This window comes from Nannospalax galili, unplaced genomic scaffold (genome assembly GCF_000622305.1).
Source record: "Nannospalax galili isolate Female #2095 unplaced genomic scaffold, S.galili_v1.0 scaffold284, whole genome shotgun sequence".
Classification (NCBI taxonomy): Eukaryota; Metazoa; Chordata; class Mammalia; order Rodentia; family Spalacidae; genus Nannospalax; species Nannospalax galili.
In genome coordinates this window covers 4,891,282-4,904,415 of record NW_008354281.1, presented here as the reverse complement: position 1 = coordinate 4,904,415, position 13,134 = coordinate 4,891,282, and the positions used below count along the sequence as shown (strand labels likewise).

The 13,134-nt window shown below is 38.9% G+C and overlaps 1 protein-coding gene and 1 long non-coding RNA gene across 2 annotated transcripts in view; one reads left to right on the top strand and one right to left on the bottom strand.

The window, feature by feature from the left end:
- Positions 1-1,706: 1,706 nt before the first annotated feature.
- On the bottom strand, positions 1,707-11,672 carry LOC115067426. The gene is made up of 3 exons (XR_003846849.1): positions 11,286-11,672; positions 8,466-8,539; positions 1,707-1,730 (listed from the first exon to the last, which is right to left on the bottom strand). It is a non-coding gene; the product is annotated as an uncharacterized LOC115067426 (long non-coding RNA).
- A 302-nt stretch (positions 11,673-11,974) lies between these two features.
- Zfpm2 (zinc finger protein, FOG family member 2) overlaps positions 11,975-13,134 on the top strand; it is a 476,524-nt gene continuing 475,364 nt past the window's right edge. The window contains exon 1 of the mRNA XM_008851514.2: positions 11,975-12,788. Coding sequence (XP_008849736.1) covers positions 12,749-12,788 — 40 coding nt within the window. The 5' untranslated portion in view covers positions 11,975-12,748. The remainder of the gene's footprint in view (positions 12,789-13,134) is intronic.

Here is a 13,134-nt window from a genome sequence, read left to right as displayed (position 1 = left end):
TTTCCTTTTGTTCATGCACCAGCCCTGGTTTTTACAATCTTTTTGTCCCCTCTTCTGCAATGGTCCCTAAGCTATGGGAGGGTGAGGGTTAATATAGGAGTACTATCCAGGGCTATGCACTCTGCAATCTCTTTTTCTCTAAAACTTAGCCTTTTGTGACTTTCTGTGTGCATCACACTCTGTTGTATGAGGAAGCTTTGCTGGTGAGAGTTGAGGGATGTTTTAGTATTCTCTCTATACCATATTCTGCTATGTTCCATGAATCTTAGGTGTAAAGATTCCAATGTAGATGTGACACTGAGGGCTGGATACCTCTCAGATATGTAGAACTCTGTACTAGCCCCCATTTGTTGCAAAAAAAAAAGCTTCTTTGATGAGTGGTATACTGTATACCTGTCTGAAAATACAAGGATCCATATTAAACATACAGTAAGAAATTTCATTTGTCTAGAGATATAATAGAGATAGGATTCTCTCTAGGATCTGTGATCCCTCCAGCCATGTGTGTTTGGGTATACTTACAGTACCACCCATGAGTTCCCTCCCATTGAGAGATCCTTAAGTCTAATTAGGTAGCTATTGATTACCCCCTAGATAAAAGTGCCACTGCTGTACCCATAGAGATAGTTTTCTGTGCCAGCCATTGTGATTATTGTGCTTTACAGCTGGGTGAGACTTTTGATTGATTTTTTTCCTTAGCAGCCTGCATAGTATCCTCTAGAACTATGAGAGCCAGTCTTCAGGGAAAAGGATTCCAGGTCGGTTCTAGTTCCCTTGCATCAAGTCCTGTGTCCAAAGTACATCCTGTCTTCAGCAGTAGGGACTTACCTTCAAGTTTTGGGGGTAATCAGCATCTATGACAATAGCCTGTGTTATTTTTGGAATCTTTTGGATTACCCTGACCAACAACTCAAAGGGTAGTTTCTCCTCTCTAGCACTGTGTGCCTTTGCATGTAGCCTTCAGTTATACACATGCACTTATGTTGAGCTACTGTCTGTGTATTTTTCTGTATGTCTTAGAGTTAATACGATTCCCTCTGACTTTTTATGCTACCTAGGCTTTATTTCTCTCTCCTCTCTCTCCCTGTCTAAACTCCCTCCTCCCTTTCTAATTTGTGTCCCCACTTTCCCTTTGATAATACCTGTCTCCTATTACACCCGCCCTTGAGTTCCTTCATCCCCTTATCCCCATGGTTCCTTGTATGTCCTTTCCTCCTCTCTTTCCAGTAGAATGCTCCCATTTTCCCCATTCCCCCTTGGTAACACCTTTTTCCTACTATCCCCCTCTTTCAGGTTCTTTCTTTACCTTTAACTCTGTGCTTTCTTTGCACTTATCCCGTCTCCTGCTGATATAACACGGTATATAGTCACATATAAGTGATTGGTTCTATGATCTACAAATAAGGGAGAACATATGTCTCTTGCTTTTCCCAAGTCTGTGTTACTTCACATAGTATACAGTTTCTTGTTTCTACATGCAAATTTAATCTTTTCTTACAGCTTATTAGAAATCCATTGTGTAAATGTACCACATTTTCATTACCCACTGTCATAAAAACAGCATGGCTTTGGCACAAAAACAGACACACACATCAATGGAACACAATAGAACACCCAAACATGAGTACATGCAATTTCAGCTACCTGATATTTGGCAAAAGTGCCAAGAACACACAATGGAAGAAAGACAGCATCTTCAACAACTGGTGCTGGCAAAACTGGATCTCCTCCTGTAAAAGAATGAAATTGGACCCTTATCTCTCACTCTGCACAAAAGTCAACTCCAGATGGATCAAAGACCTCAATTTAAAACCTGAAAAACTGAAACTTCTAGAAGAAAACATAGGCAGTACCCTAGGTATTAGGTATAGGTTTAAGAAAGGACTTTCCAAATAAGACATCCTTTGCTCAGGCATTAAGGGCAACAATCAACAAAGGGGACCTCATTAAGCTACAGTGTTTCTGTGCAGCAAAAGAAGTAGCCAAGGAAGTGAAGGGGAAACTCATTGAGGGGGAGAGTATCTTTACCTGCTATACTTCCAACAGAGGATTAATATCCAGAATATACAAACAATAATAACAACAACAAGAACAAAGAAATAAGAAATAACTGACTCAATAAAAAGATGGGCTAAGTGCTTTAACAGAGAGGTCTCAGATGAAAAAATGAACCTTAAAAAGTGCTCAACATCCTTAGTAATTAGAGAAATGCAGATCAAAACCACTTTAAGTTCCCATTTAACCCCAGTCAGACTAGGTAAGATCAAGAGAACAAAAGGCCCCCAATGGTGGTGAGGATGTGGAGAAAAGGGAATGAGGAATCACTGCTGGTGGGAATAAGAATTGTGCAGCCACTATGGAAGGCAAATAAATAAATAAAATAAAAACTAAAAATGAATCTACCATATGATCTTGCTATATGACTCCTTGGCATACACCCAAAGGACTCATCATGCTGTAGAGATGCCTGTACATCCATGTTTGATGTTGTTATTTTTACAATAGCTAAAAAATGGAAACCTAAATGTCTTTTTCAGTTGACTAATAGATAATGAAAATGTGCCTTTTTAAAGTGGTAATTTGAGTTCAGGACAAGGAAAGGGAGATGGAGAGAGAAGGAATAGTGATAGAGAGAAGGAGAGAGAGAATGGGAAAGAACTGAGAATTAGAAGATCAGTCAATAAAACTTTGTAATCTCAAAGAATAGAACCGACCTAGTAGATTAGAGAAAGCTGAAAGTTAATTCTTAGCAGGAACACATCCAACACAAGCAAATTTTCACTGACATGGTACTGAAAATGCCTAGATTTTGGAGACTGCAGGAATTCCTGAAGGTTGGATGGATGCAGCTATGACTGGGAACAGGATGGTACAATGATTTATAGTGAGCCTTGATTTCCAATCTTCGCTGTCATCATACATATAAATTTCTAATAGGTTTTAGCACCTTCATGTTAGAAGCAAACTATTCAAAGATGATCAAAGATGTATTAAAACAGAAAAAGACTAACAGGACAAATAAGTCCCAAATCTTTTATGAAAAACAGGAAGTTCTATGGAAATAGAAAATGCCCATGTAAATAAACAAACATTCAAAAAGAAACCTGAAGTTATTCACCAGAAGGAAATGAAAGAACTGAAAATAAAGGGTCTCTCAAGAAATTAAGGTGAGTTCACATAAAGCATAATCAAGCAAAGGTTTAGAAGACTGAGCTAAAGAAATTTTCCTGAAAATAATGAAAACTGCCAAAGGAATTCCAAAAGAACAGTAAAGAAAAACAAAAGGGTCTACCCAAGGAGACTAAAGGTAATAATAGGTATTGTAAAGGAAAATAAAAACCTTCTGGATATTTTTCTAGATATAATTCAGAATATATAAAGAACTGTAAAAAATTATTACAGAGGAAATCAAGTTACCAATCAACAAAAGAGTCAAAAAATTAATAGACAATTTTCAGAAAAAGAAATACAAATTGCCAACATTGTTTTAAGAAGTGTTTGACATCCATAGTCATCAGGGAAATGAAATTTAAAATTACTTTATGATCCCATCTTACCCCAATTAAAATGGCTATTATTAAGAAGGCTGGCAACAAATGTTGGAGAGTATTTGGAGAAAGAGGAACCCTTATTCATTGTTGATGAGAGTGCATATAACAAGGAAAAGAAACCAAAGTACTCATCCATCACAAATGAATGCAGACTGATAATCTGGTACATGTATTTTTCATCTCTAAAGAAAAGTTAAATGAAAAGTTTACAGCAAAATGAATGAGTCTAGAATATATAATATTAATTGATGTCACCCAATCTCAGAAAGTAATAATCTGCATGTTTTCCTCATATGTGGGTCTAGTCTATAATGTATAGATGTACATATGTAAACAAATGAATGTGTGGATATAATATTTAGAATTAAGAACAAGAAAGGGTAATTTTAAAAGAAAAGGAGCACAGTTTCGCCTTTTTTAAATGGTGGGTTTTGCATTCAAATTTCTATGTACTGCAGTAGCAAAAATGATTTCTATATCCAATCAGAGTCCAATATGTGTTGTCCCTGTTTGGCAGTGATAGTGAGTGTTGGGCTTTGTTTATGATTCCATAGACCAATAGTGCAATGGAAACTGGTATGACTGGGCCCTGGTTTGTTGAGTATGCTGAATGGGATAATATCATCATTTTAATAACTTTTAATTTTTTATACATTTTTAACTTTATAATTAATCAAAAAAATAAAAGAAAAAATATGCAAGAAAATTTTGGGGAACTAGGGACAAGTCACAACTTTCTAGACTGAAATGACTCAATATGTTTCCACCTCAGTGAATGAAGGAAGAAAGCAATACTTAGTGAAATTTCATAAGAGTAAGGATAGAGCCTTGAAAGCTTCCTGGGGAGAGAAGCCAGAGGTATTGCTTTTTAAGGAGCAACAATGGCATCAAATTCTGCAGAACACTGTAAACCAAAAGTCATTGAAGTGTTGCTTGAACACTGAGAGAAAATAATCCACCACAGAGTTGACGCTATCCCTGAAGCATCAAATTAATGAAGACAGAGTAAAGACAACTGCAGCCTTACCAAATCTTTCCAATTTTACTTCATACATACAGAAATTTGGTCCAATAAGAAAAGAATGAATGAAAGAGGAAGGGAGGGGGAGATATATCTATATATCTATATATATAGAGAGAGAGAGAGGCAGAGACAGAGACAGAGGCAGAGACACAGAGAGAGAGACAGAGAGAGAGACAGAGACAGAGACAGAGAGAGGAAGGAAGGAACAGTAAGCAGTAAATCATGATTGAGGAATACAGAGTAATTCAAGAAATTTGGAATCCACTACAGAATCAAATCAAGGAAACTTTCGAGATGAAAATAGAATGAAATATTTAGTCATAAATATTAATTCACAGTCAAACAGGAAAGATGAGGAATACAAGGACTCCTTTGTGATATGAAAGAAACCCTAGATTGTTACTGTGTTGGTTAGCTTTTGTCAACTTGACACAACTACAGTCATCTGGGAAGAGAGGACCTCTCAGTTGTCAAGTGATGTAAGCTGGTCCAGTCCACTCTAGGTGGTGCCATTCCTGGATATGTGGGTCTGGAGTGTATAAAAGGAATAGCTGAGCAATTCAGGCAGAGCACCCAGCAAGCAGAGTTCCTTCATGGTCTCTGTTTCAGTTCCTGCTTCCAGGTTCTCACCCTCATTTCTCTTGATTTGTACTGTGAACTGTAAGCTAAATAAACCCTTTTCTCTCCCAAGTAGCTTTTGATCATGGTTTTATCACAGCAACAGAAAGTAAATAGGACAGGTAGGTTATCTGGTATCTCTGAATGTGCTGACATATTTGAATGTATCATATTAGTCAAGGGTACAAAACAGTAATAGTGCATAGAATACTAGAAAAATTCCTTAATATTTAAGGGGAAAAATAAGCATAATTAGACCACATTGCAATTTTATATGAATCCATGGTTACTAAACATACAAAAACTTTAGTTCTCCTGAAATCCACCCCCAATAGATGATTTAGATATATTTTTGGCAAGTAGATAACCAGAAAGGTAATTTGATTTCATCTATACATATAACAAGTGTTCTCAACCTCTGTTTAATGTTTTTGTTTTCCATTCAGTAATTTATGGCCAAAGTTTTATAGGCTAGAAAGTAAAATTCACCACAAAAGTATAAGCATTATTCAAGTGAATTATAACAGCATATATAAAATTTATGTGCAAGGTAATCTGTTAGATGTTAATTCAAATTTGGAAAAGCAAAGTTGAAGGTAAAACCAAACATCTGGGCCCAGAATCTATATAGTTAAGAAGGTTGTGGATTTGCATGTCAATTATCATCATGCCCTTGAGGCACTGACTTTGAAAATATGAACTTTTCCCCTTTAGTTACTCCAGAGTGAAGATAATGTCCAAAATCAGTAATAGATAGAACTCTGATTTATATGGAACCTGTAGGTTTACCCACTTAAAGTTCATAAGGTTTGTTTGCCCTCTTAGGGTTGCTTAGAGAAAAAAGAAAACTATTATTTTAGGAAGTTTATATAATTTTTCTGAAAGTGGAGAACTTAAATAGCCTGATGCCTCTGAATTTAAATCTTTAGTCAAGCAGATGAGAGTTCTGAATGGTGAAATTTTGTTAAATTTAGACTTTTGGGTTGAATGTGACAGTAATCAACTAATAAAAATTTAAGCCAAAAATATTTTTAAAAAAACAAAGGTGGGAAAGATTTTTTTTCTAAGTATACATGAGTATCTCAGTGTGTTCACTGTCAGAAGTGCTGCTGATCATGGTAGGCCTGGATCAGAAGATTGAACATTGTCTTACGTTCTCATTTCAACTGATCTGGAAACATTCATTTTGCTTATTTTTCTCTCTCCTATCCCTGTAGTAGTTTCCTTTGCTCATCCATGTGTCAGAATACCTGTCAGAAACAACCTAAAGGAGGAAGGATGTATTCTGGCTTACAGTTCAGAAGATATAGTCCATTATGGCGAGTAAGGCATTGTGGCTGGAACAGGAGATGGCTGGTTAAATAACATCAGCAGTCAGGCTGTAGAAAAAGATCCATGGACCTGGAGCAGGCTATCACTCATAAGACCCATCCACATCAGTTATCTACTTTCTCCAGCTAATCCCCACATCCTAAATGTTCCACAACTCCTAGTGTTGCACAACTGGTTGTGTAGTGAACTTTCAAACATAAGAGCCTATAGATTCATGCCAACAAAAATGGTTACAGTCACCTAAGTTGGTCACTCCTTTCACATGGTAATATCCATGCCACAAAGAGGCTTTACTTATTCAATGGAGAAGCCAACCCACATAAGAACTGTAACTTAATATTAACTGCAGATACCTGAAGAAAATTTTGACTTGTGAGATTTGAGTCATATACTTCTTTGGGTCCATGAAAGAGCATGATCATCTTATACAAACATAGCTGCCATTTTCTGTATCCATGATTCTGCGGATGAGTCTTGGGAATGGTTAAGAGACCCATATGAGATAGGATTACTCTTAACTTACTGTTTATTTCACTAATTTTGCTAGAGCATCCTATATTTCCAGCACTGGGGTCATCCTTAAAATCACAAAGTTTACTAAATAATTGAGTGGGTTGAGATGAGGAAGGTTTTGTTGAGGGATTGATTTACATATAACTGAATTCCCAATGTAATGAAAGGAAATCAATAATACTATGGTAGACAAAATTTCTTAAGGAAATGCCTGAGAAGAGGTGTCTCACTGAGACTTGGGAGTTAGGGATGCCTTGTTATGGAGAACAAAAAACACTAAGATAACAAAGATATGTGGAGGTTAGCCTGGTCAAGCAGATGCAAATAAAGTATAATAGAAGTGACTAAGATTAAGACATTAATGTACACACAGACAAATACTGAAGAACATAAAACAAGTCATGAAATGTTGACATGTTTTGGTTTAGAATTTGAGACAAGGTAAAACTGAGAAGTGAGGTGTTGACATTGGATTCTTTCCTTAGAGATGGCCACTAGTAATTGCACATTTTCATTTTTCCCAGTGCAGCAACTATAAAAGCAAAGCAACCTTCTCTTTCTCAGTAGTTTTCAGAAGAAACTGCAAGGGCAGACTATCCTAGGAACAACGTGGAATAGCGAGACAGTAGCATGGAATATTTTGATTGTTTAGGGACTGGGAAATGGGATACTTGTATCACATGACTTAAGAGTGAGGAAGAGGATGAATTCTTTAAGATAGCATAGCTTTCTTAAAAGAAAAAGATGTAAGTAGTTAAAACTAACAGATATATCAAATACTTGCGGGTTACTCCTTTAATATTTGCTTTATATTTTGCATTAACAGAATCTTAGGGGAAAAAAACGCTTTGATTTTAATTTTGTTTAAGTAGTCACCTTACAATTCTGTTTTATCCTAATACTGACTTGAATGTGAAGGGTGGGTACAAAGAGTAAAATCTTAAACCATACTCATTTTAGCTTTCTTTATTTTGTAAGCATTTGAAAATATAGAGTATACTGTTTCATAACCATATTGATTCACAGATATTTTAAACATATTTTTGAAAATCTGATAAATTAAGTAGACTTACTTAAAAAGTATTTGTGCATACAATCTTTTAGGGATTGGCAGGCCACATGAAGTTTCAAGTTAAACTCCTTGATATAGGCTGAATGTTTTCAAAGCCCTTAGCTCCTTTGTAAGAAAGCAGATAATTATTTTCATGGCTATAAAATAGGAATGCTATTTAGGTGAATTTGTTGATCTTTATTTTTAAACTGCTGAAATTATAAAAATTTCACGAATACTAAACACTATTTTTGTACCATATTCCTGTTCAATTCAGTGTCCCAATCTTAAATCAAAGCAGATAAACCATGTTCACTTTCTGATGAGAATACAAGGCAGAAATTAGGTCTCTCTGAAGCTTTTGGGTATTACTTACTTTTATAATAAAGAAGGCAGCTTGCTGTCTAATAGGATGTGGCCTGGGAGGTTGCCTTATCAATTTGTTGATCCCTTGGAGGAAAAAGCACATTTTAAAAACAAATCCCAGAGTAAGACATACATGAATGCAATTCATTTACACTGAGAGTGCATTTCTGTACTGGGTCAAAAAAAGGAATTTTTGCAGAGAAATTTATTCCTTCTACTTTGCCTTGCCTAAATAATACAACATTCAAGAATTTAATGTTTTTGATTACAGGAAGCACTTTAGGGGTTCTATACCTTTTCTATAAATAATAGTATAAGTAACCACATATATGTGGAAAGTCTAAAATGCAACACTTACAGGTTTTCCAGTTAAATGCAAGATACCCAGTTAAATTTGAATTTCAGATATTTTGCAATTATTGTTTAGGGTAAGTATGTACCAAATAGTGCATGGGACATACTTATCCTAAAGAATTATTCTTGTATCATTTGAAATTCATGTTAAACTCAACACCTTGCATATGAATATTAAAACTATGGAAACCATATAAACTTGCAAATAACAGCATCTTACTCATCTATAAATAAACACTGGATTTTGCACAGTAGTTTTGATAATGACATTTCATTTTGTCATCCGACATATGCTTTCTAGCTAAAACCAACTAATTAAGAATATATGCAATCTTTTCTCATTGAAACAAAATACTTTCAGATGTTTCTCTCATAATCAGCTTCACTTAGCTTACCTTTTTAGCTTTGAATAACTTTAAGATAGGTGTTTAGATCAGATTTATTGAAGACCAATTCTTTAAACATTTGAGAGGATATTATTAAGAGTTGCATGTTCTGGCCTGGAGAGATGGCTCAGTGGTTAAGAACACTGACTGTTCTTGCAGAAGACCCAGGTTCGAATCCCAGCACCCACATGGCAGCTAACAACTGTCAGTAACTACAGTTCCAGGGGATCCAACAGTTTCTTCTATCCTCTGCAGGCATTGCACTACACGGGTGCATTTATCTACATGCAGGCAATATACTCATACACATAAAATAAAGATAGTAAATACAATATTTTTAAAAAGAGTTGCAAACAAAACAAAACAAAACAAAGAGTTGCATGTTCTCTGCTTTTAAATTAACTATCATTTTTAAGGGGTTTAAAAGGATTTCTTATGAGAAGTAGAAACTTTTCTAAACGAACCAATGCATAGGCTAAATTAAATAATTGGTGAGTCAGGAAAATTAATAATTCACTTTAAGTAAATGAGAAATTATTTTATGTGGTTACTTATACATTTGCACATTTATAGTTAAATAATAATTTGCGACACATGGAGTATCAATTGTGAATTGTGGTTTTCAATATCACAGGCATGTTTGTTGCTGTGGTTTTACAATATCGTTTCCTGATGCTCTTCTCAGTTGTGGTTTTCATAATCATTGTTTGATAGCCATGTAGCTGTGGTTTGGAGCTGCTAGAGCCATTTGGACAGAGATAATTGCTTATAGCCTTTTGCTATCTTTTATTTTATAACCATAGTGAGTTAAACTAGAGAAAAGAAAAACTGAACCTTAAATATTAATATTCTCATTTTAAACTGATGAGAAAATATATGTACTACTACTTAGTTTGTTTCATTCATACTGACTAGAATGAGTATATTTAGAAATTTAGATAAACTAATGTAGTATTTCTAATAATGTATTCTGCTTATTTTGCCAATCTTCCCTTAAATTTTTTGACTTTTGTTCCCTTCAGCTTTTAAACTGGATATTTAGTTCAGATTTATTTGTTTCTCTCTTGCTTTGCATATTTAACCATTTCAGATGCCAAAAGAAACACTAACTGCTATGTTATTTTAATTCCAGTGGGCATTCCTTTGGGGTGACATAAGTCAGCCAATTCTGTACAGGATCTTTGAAAACCATAATGTACAATATATCCGATTCTAAGAGTCTCAGCATGACAATTTAAGTGTAGTGAATTCAAAATGAAGGAGGTAAAAAGCTGTGGTCTCTGTTTGCTTATTCATCCCATTACACAAGCACAAATAAGCCTGCTTTTCATGGTACTTAGGACTTTAATTTGTTAGATCTTCAGGGCAGAGACTTGGTCATATACTGCATTTTCCACTGCAAAGGACCATGTATAGTATTTTTATAACCTCATGTGGTAATAGTGCTAATGGTAATGCAATAAAATTCACAATTGGTCTTCACCTTTGTATTAAGATTTGCTCAGCCATACTTTTCATGAGGTAACTCGTTACACCTTCCAGAAGATGTCCTCATGGGTAATAAATGCCACTAAGTAGAGTGCCTCTCGCACACGGATCACCCTGCATTATGCTCAGTCCAGGCTTTGTGCTGACCCCCAGACCCTTTTAGAGTATCCTTTGGTGGGGCTAACACAGATGCTAGTCAACCAAACAAAGAGGGACACAATTTCAGGTCAGAGTGGACAACTTCACAACCTCCTAGGGAAACATCAGCAGCATCTAGGGAATTACTGTTAACTGCATTTGAGTTTATTAGTAAATACTAAGTACATAAAGCAGCAGGATTCACACAGCCCCTTTGGTAGAAGTCCCTTCCAACCCACCTGGAAGACTTTAATATTCTGTGTATATGAGACTGTAAGAAACTAAGCTAACCTCACACAGTATCACCTTGCCAAAATAATAACTATACAAATCATTTCAAAATTTCTTCTCTTTTGCCTTTGGCATGTCCCAAATTGCACACATAGAGCAAATGCATAAGAAAGCAACAAAATTTCAGAGACCGAAGAACCATGAAAGAAGAACCCAACCCGGTTGGGTCTTACCTGCTTGGAAAATTATGGCAAAAGCAAATCTTTTATTAGCCGCTCGGTGCTTCCCTGTAGCAGAACTAAGAGAATGGAAGGTCATGGGACAGGGTGGGACTGCAGAACTTCCACAGACTTCTTAAAAAGTTAGTGTGTATTAGAGATGATGGTTCCCTTCCCACCTACTCTTAATCACCAGTTAACCCTCCTCCTTTTGCAAATCAGAAACTATCTGCCTGGCTCCGGATTCCAGGACTTCACTATTTCAAAAGGAAACTCTGATGATCCAGGAGACCATTTCCAGCACCCAGCTCAGCACCCCATCCGTGGGCCAAGAGGGGGATGGTCCGCATCCGCAGCGGTCTCCAGGGTACCCTGACAGCAACGAAATGGTCTCCTGAGAGCCTGGACAGATGAGAGGACTTAACGGGCCCCAAGATACACAGTTGGCATTTGTGATCAGCTGGCTTTCGCCAGGGACTTTGCCAGTGGCCTAACCTTCCTGCCAAGAAACTGGAAGGGCGGAGGGCGGGGACTCGGCGAGGGGAGGCAGAACTGGAAGCACAAAGTTTATGAAGAGAGACTGAGATTTCTTTGTGCCCTGCTAGATGGGAGAGGCATTAGGGAGGAGAGTTAGGGGTTCCGTTGGAGGAGGCTGTTGGAAGAAGTTGCTCGAAGGGGGGGGAGGGGTGGCCTGGCAGCTTCCCAGCATTGACGCGGTGACAACTGCAGAAGGTGGCCCCCATCCAAACCTCACGTCTCTCCTCCCTTCAACCCCCTCAACTCCCACCCACTGCACGATCCGCTTGCACTCCACGCGACCGAGGCCGGGGCCCCGAGTTTGCATCCGGACTGGCTTTGGATGCAGCCAATCCTCCTTTCGCTGATGGCTTAGGCTCCCCTCCCCACAGTCCCGGCGCGCCCCTCCCTCGCGCGCCTCGCCACCTCCCGCGGCAGAGCGAGCGCGGCGCGGCCCGGAGCAGCGGCGGAGGCGCCGGAGTATTTGCCCCGCAGCCGGGGACTGGGGAAGCGAGCGCGCGCCTCCTCTGAGCCCTCCGCCCTAGCAGCCCAGGTCCCCTGCGCGCTCGGCTTCCCCTCCCTCCTTCTCTTCCTTCTTTTCTCCCCCCGCCGCACCCCTTCCCCTTTCCTCTCTGCCGGGCCGATAGCTCCTAGATTCCCATCCTTCCCCCTCCCCCTCCGAGCCCCATCGCTCTCCCCATCGCCCCCTCCCCTCCTCCCTGTCACACTCTCTCTGCCCTCCTCGCTCCTCTTCTCATTCACTTGCTCCTCTCCAAACGTGGATCCGCGGCTCCCGGAGGAGCCCAGCGCGGGGATCCCGCGCGTCTGGAGCACCTGGAGTCCGGCGGGCGGTGGCCCGAGCCTGGCCAGCGGCGGCGGCCACAGCGGCTGCCCGAGCCAATCGAGCGGCAGTCGGGACCCGGGATCCCGCGGGAGCCAGAGAGGTAGCAGCAGCAGCTGAGATGTCCCGGCGAAAGCAGAGCAAACCCCGGCAGATCAAACGTAAGTTTGCGCGCGGGGCCGTGAGTTGGTGAGATCGGTTCCCAGGAGAGGGGCGCACGGTGCGGGCAGGGAGGGGTAGGCTCCGGCAATCCACTCCTAGTCCACGGGATTTGTCAAACTTTGCCTGAGCAGTCCAAGGGACAACTAGACAGACACAGACAGACGCACGGCTAGCGGGAGCGCAGGGCAGCTGCAGGCTTTAGGCTCGGTTCAGCCTCCGCGCTCTGGAGCTTCTTTTAATTTCAACTCCCGCTCTTTGCGATCACCGCTGCTTATTATTATTATTATTATTATTATTATTATTATTATTATTATTTTAAATTCTGGAGCATAACGGAAACATCAC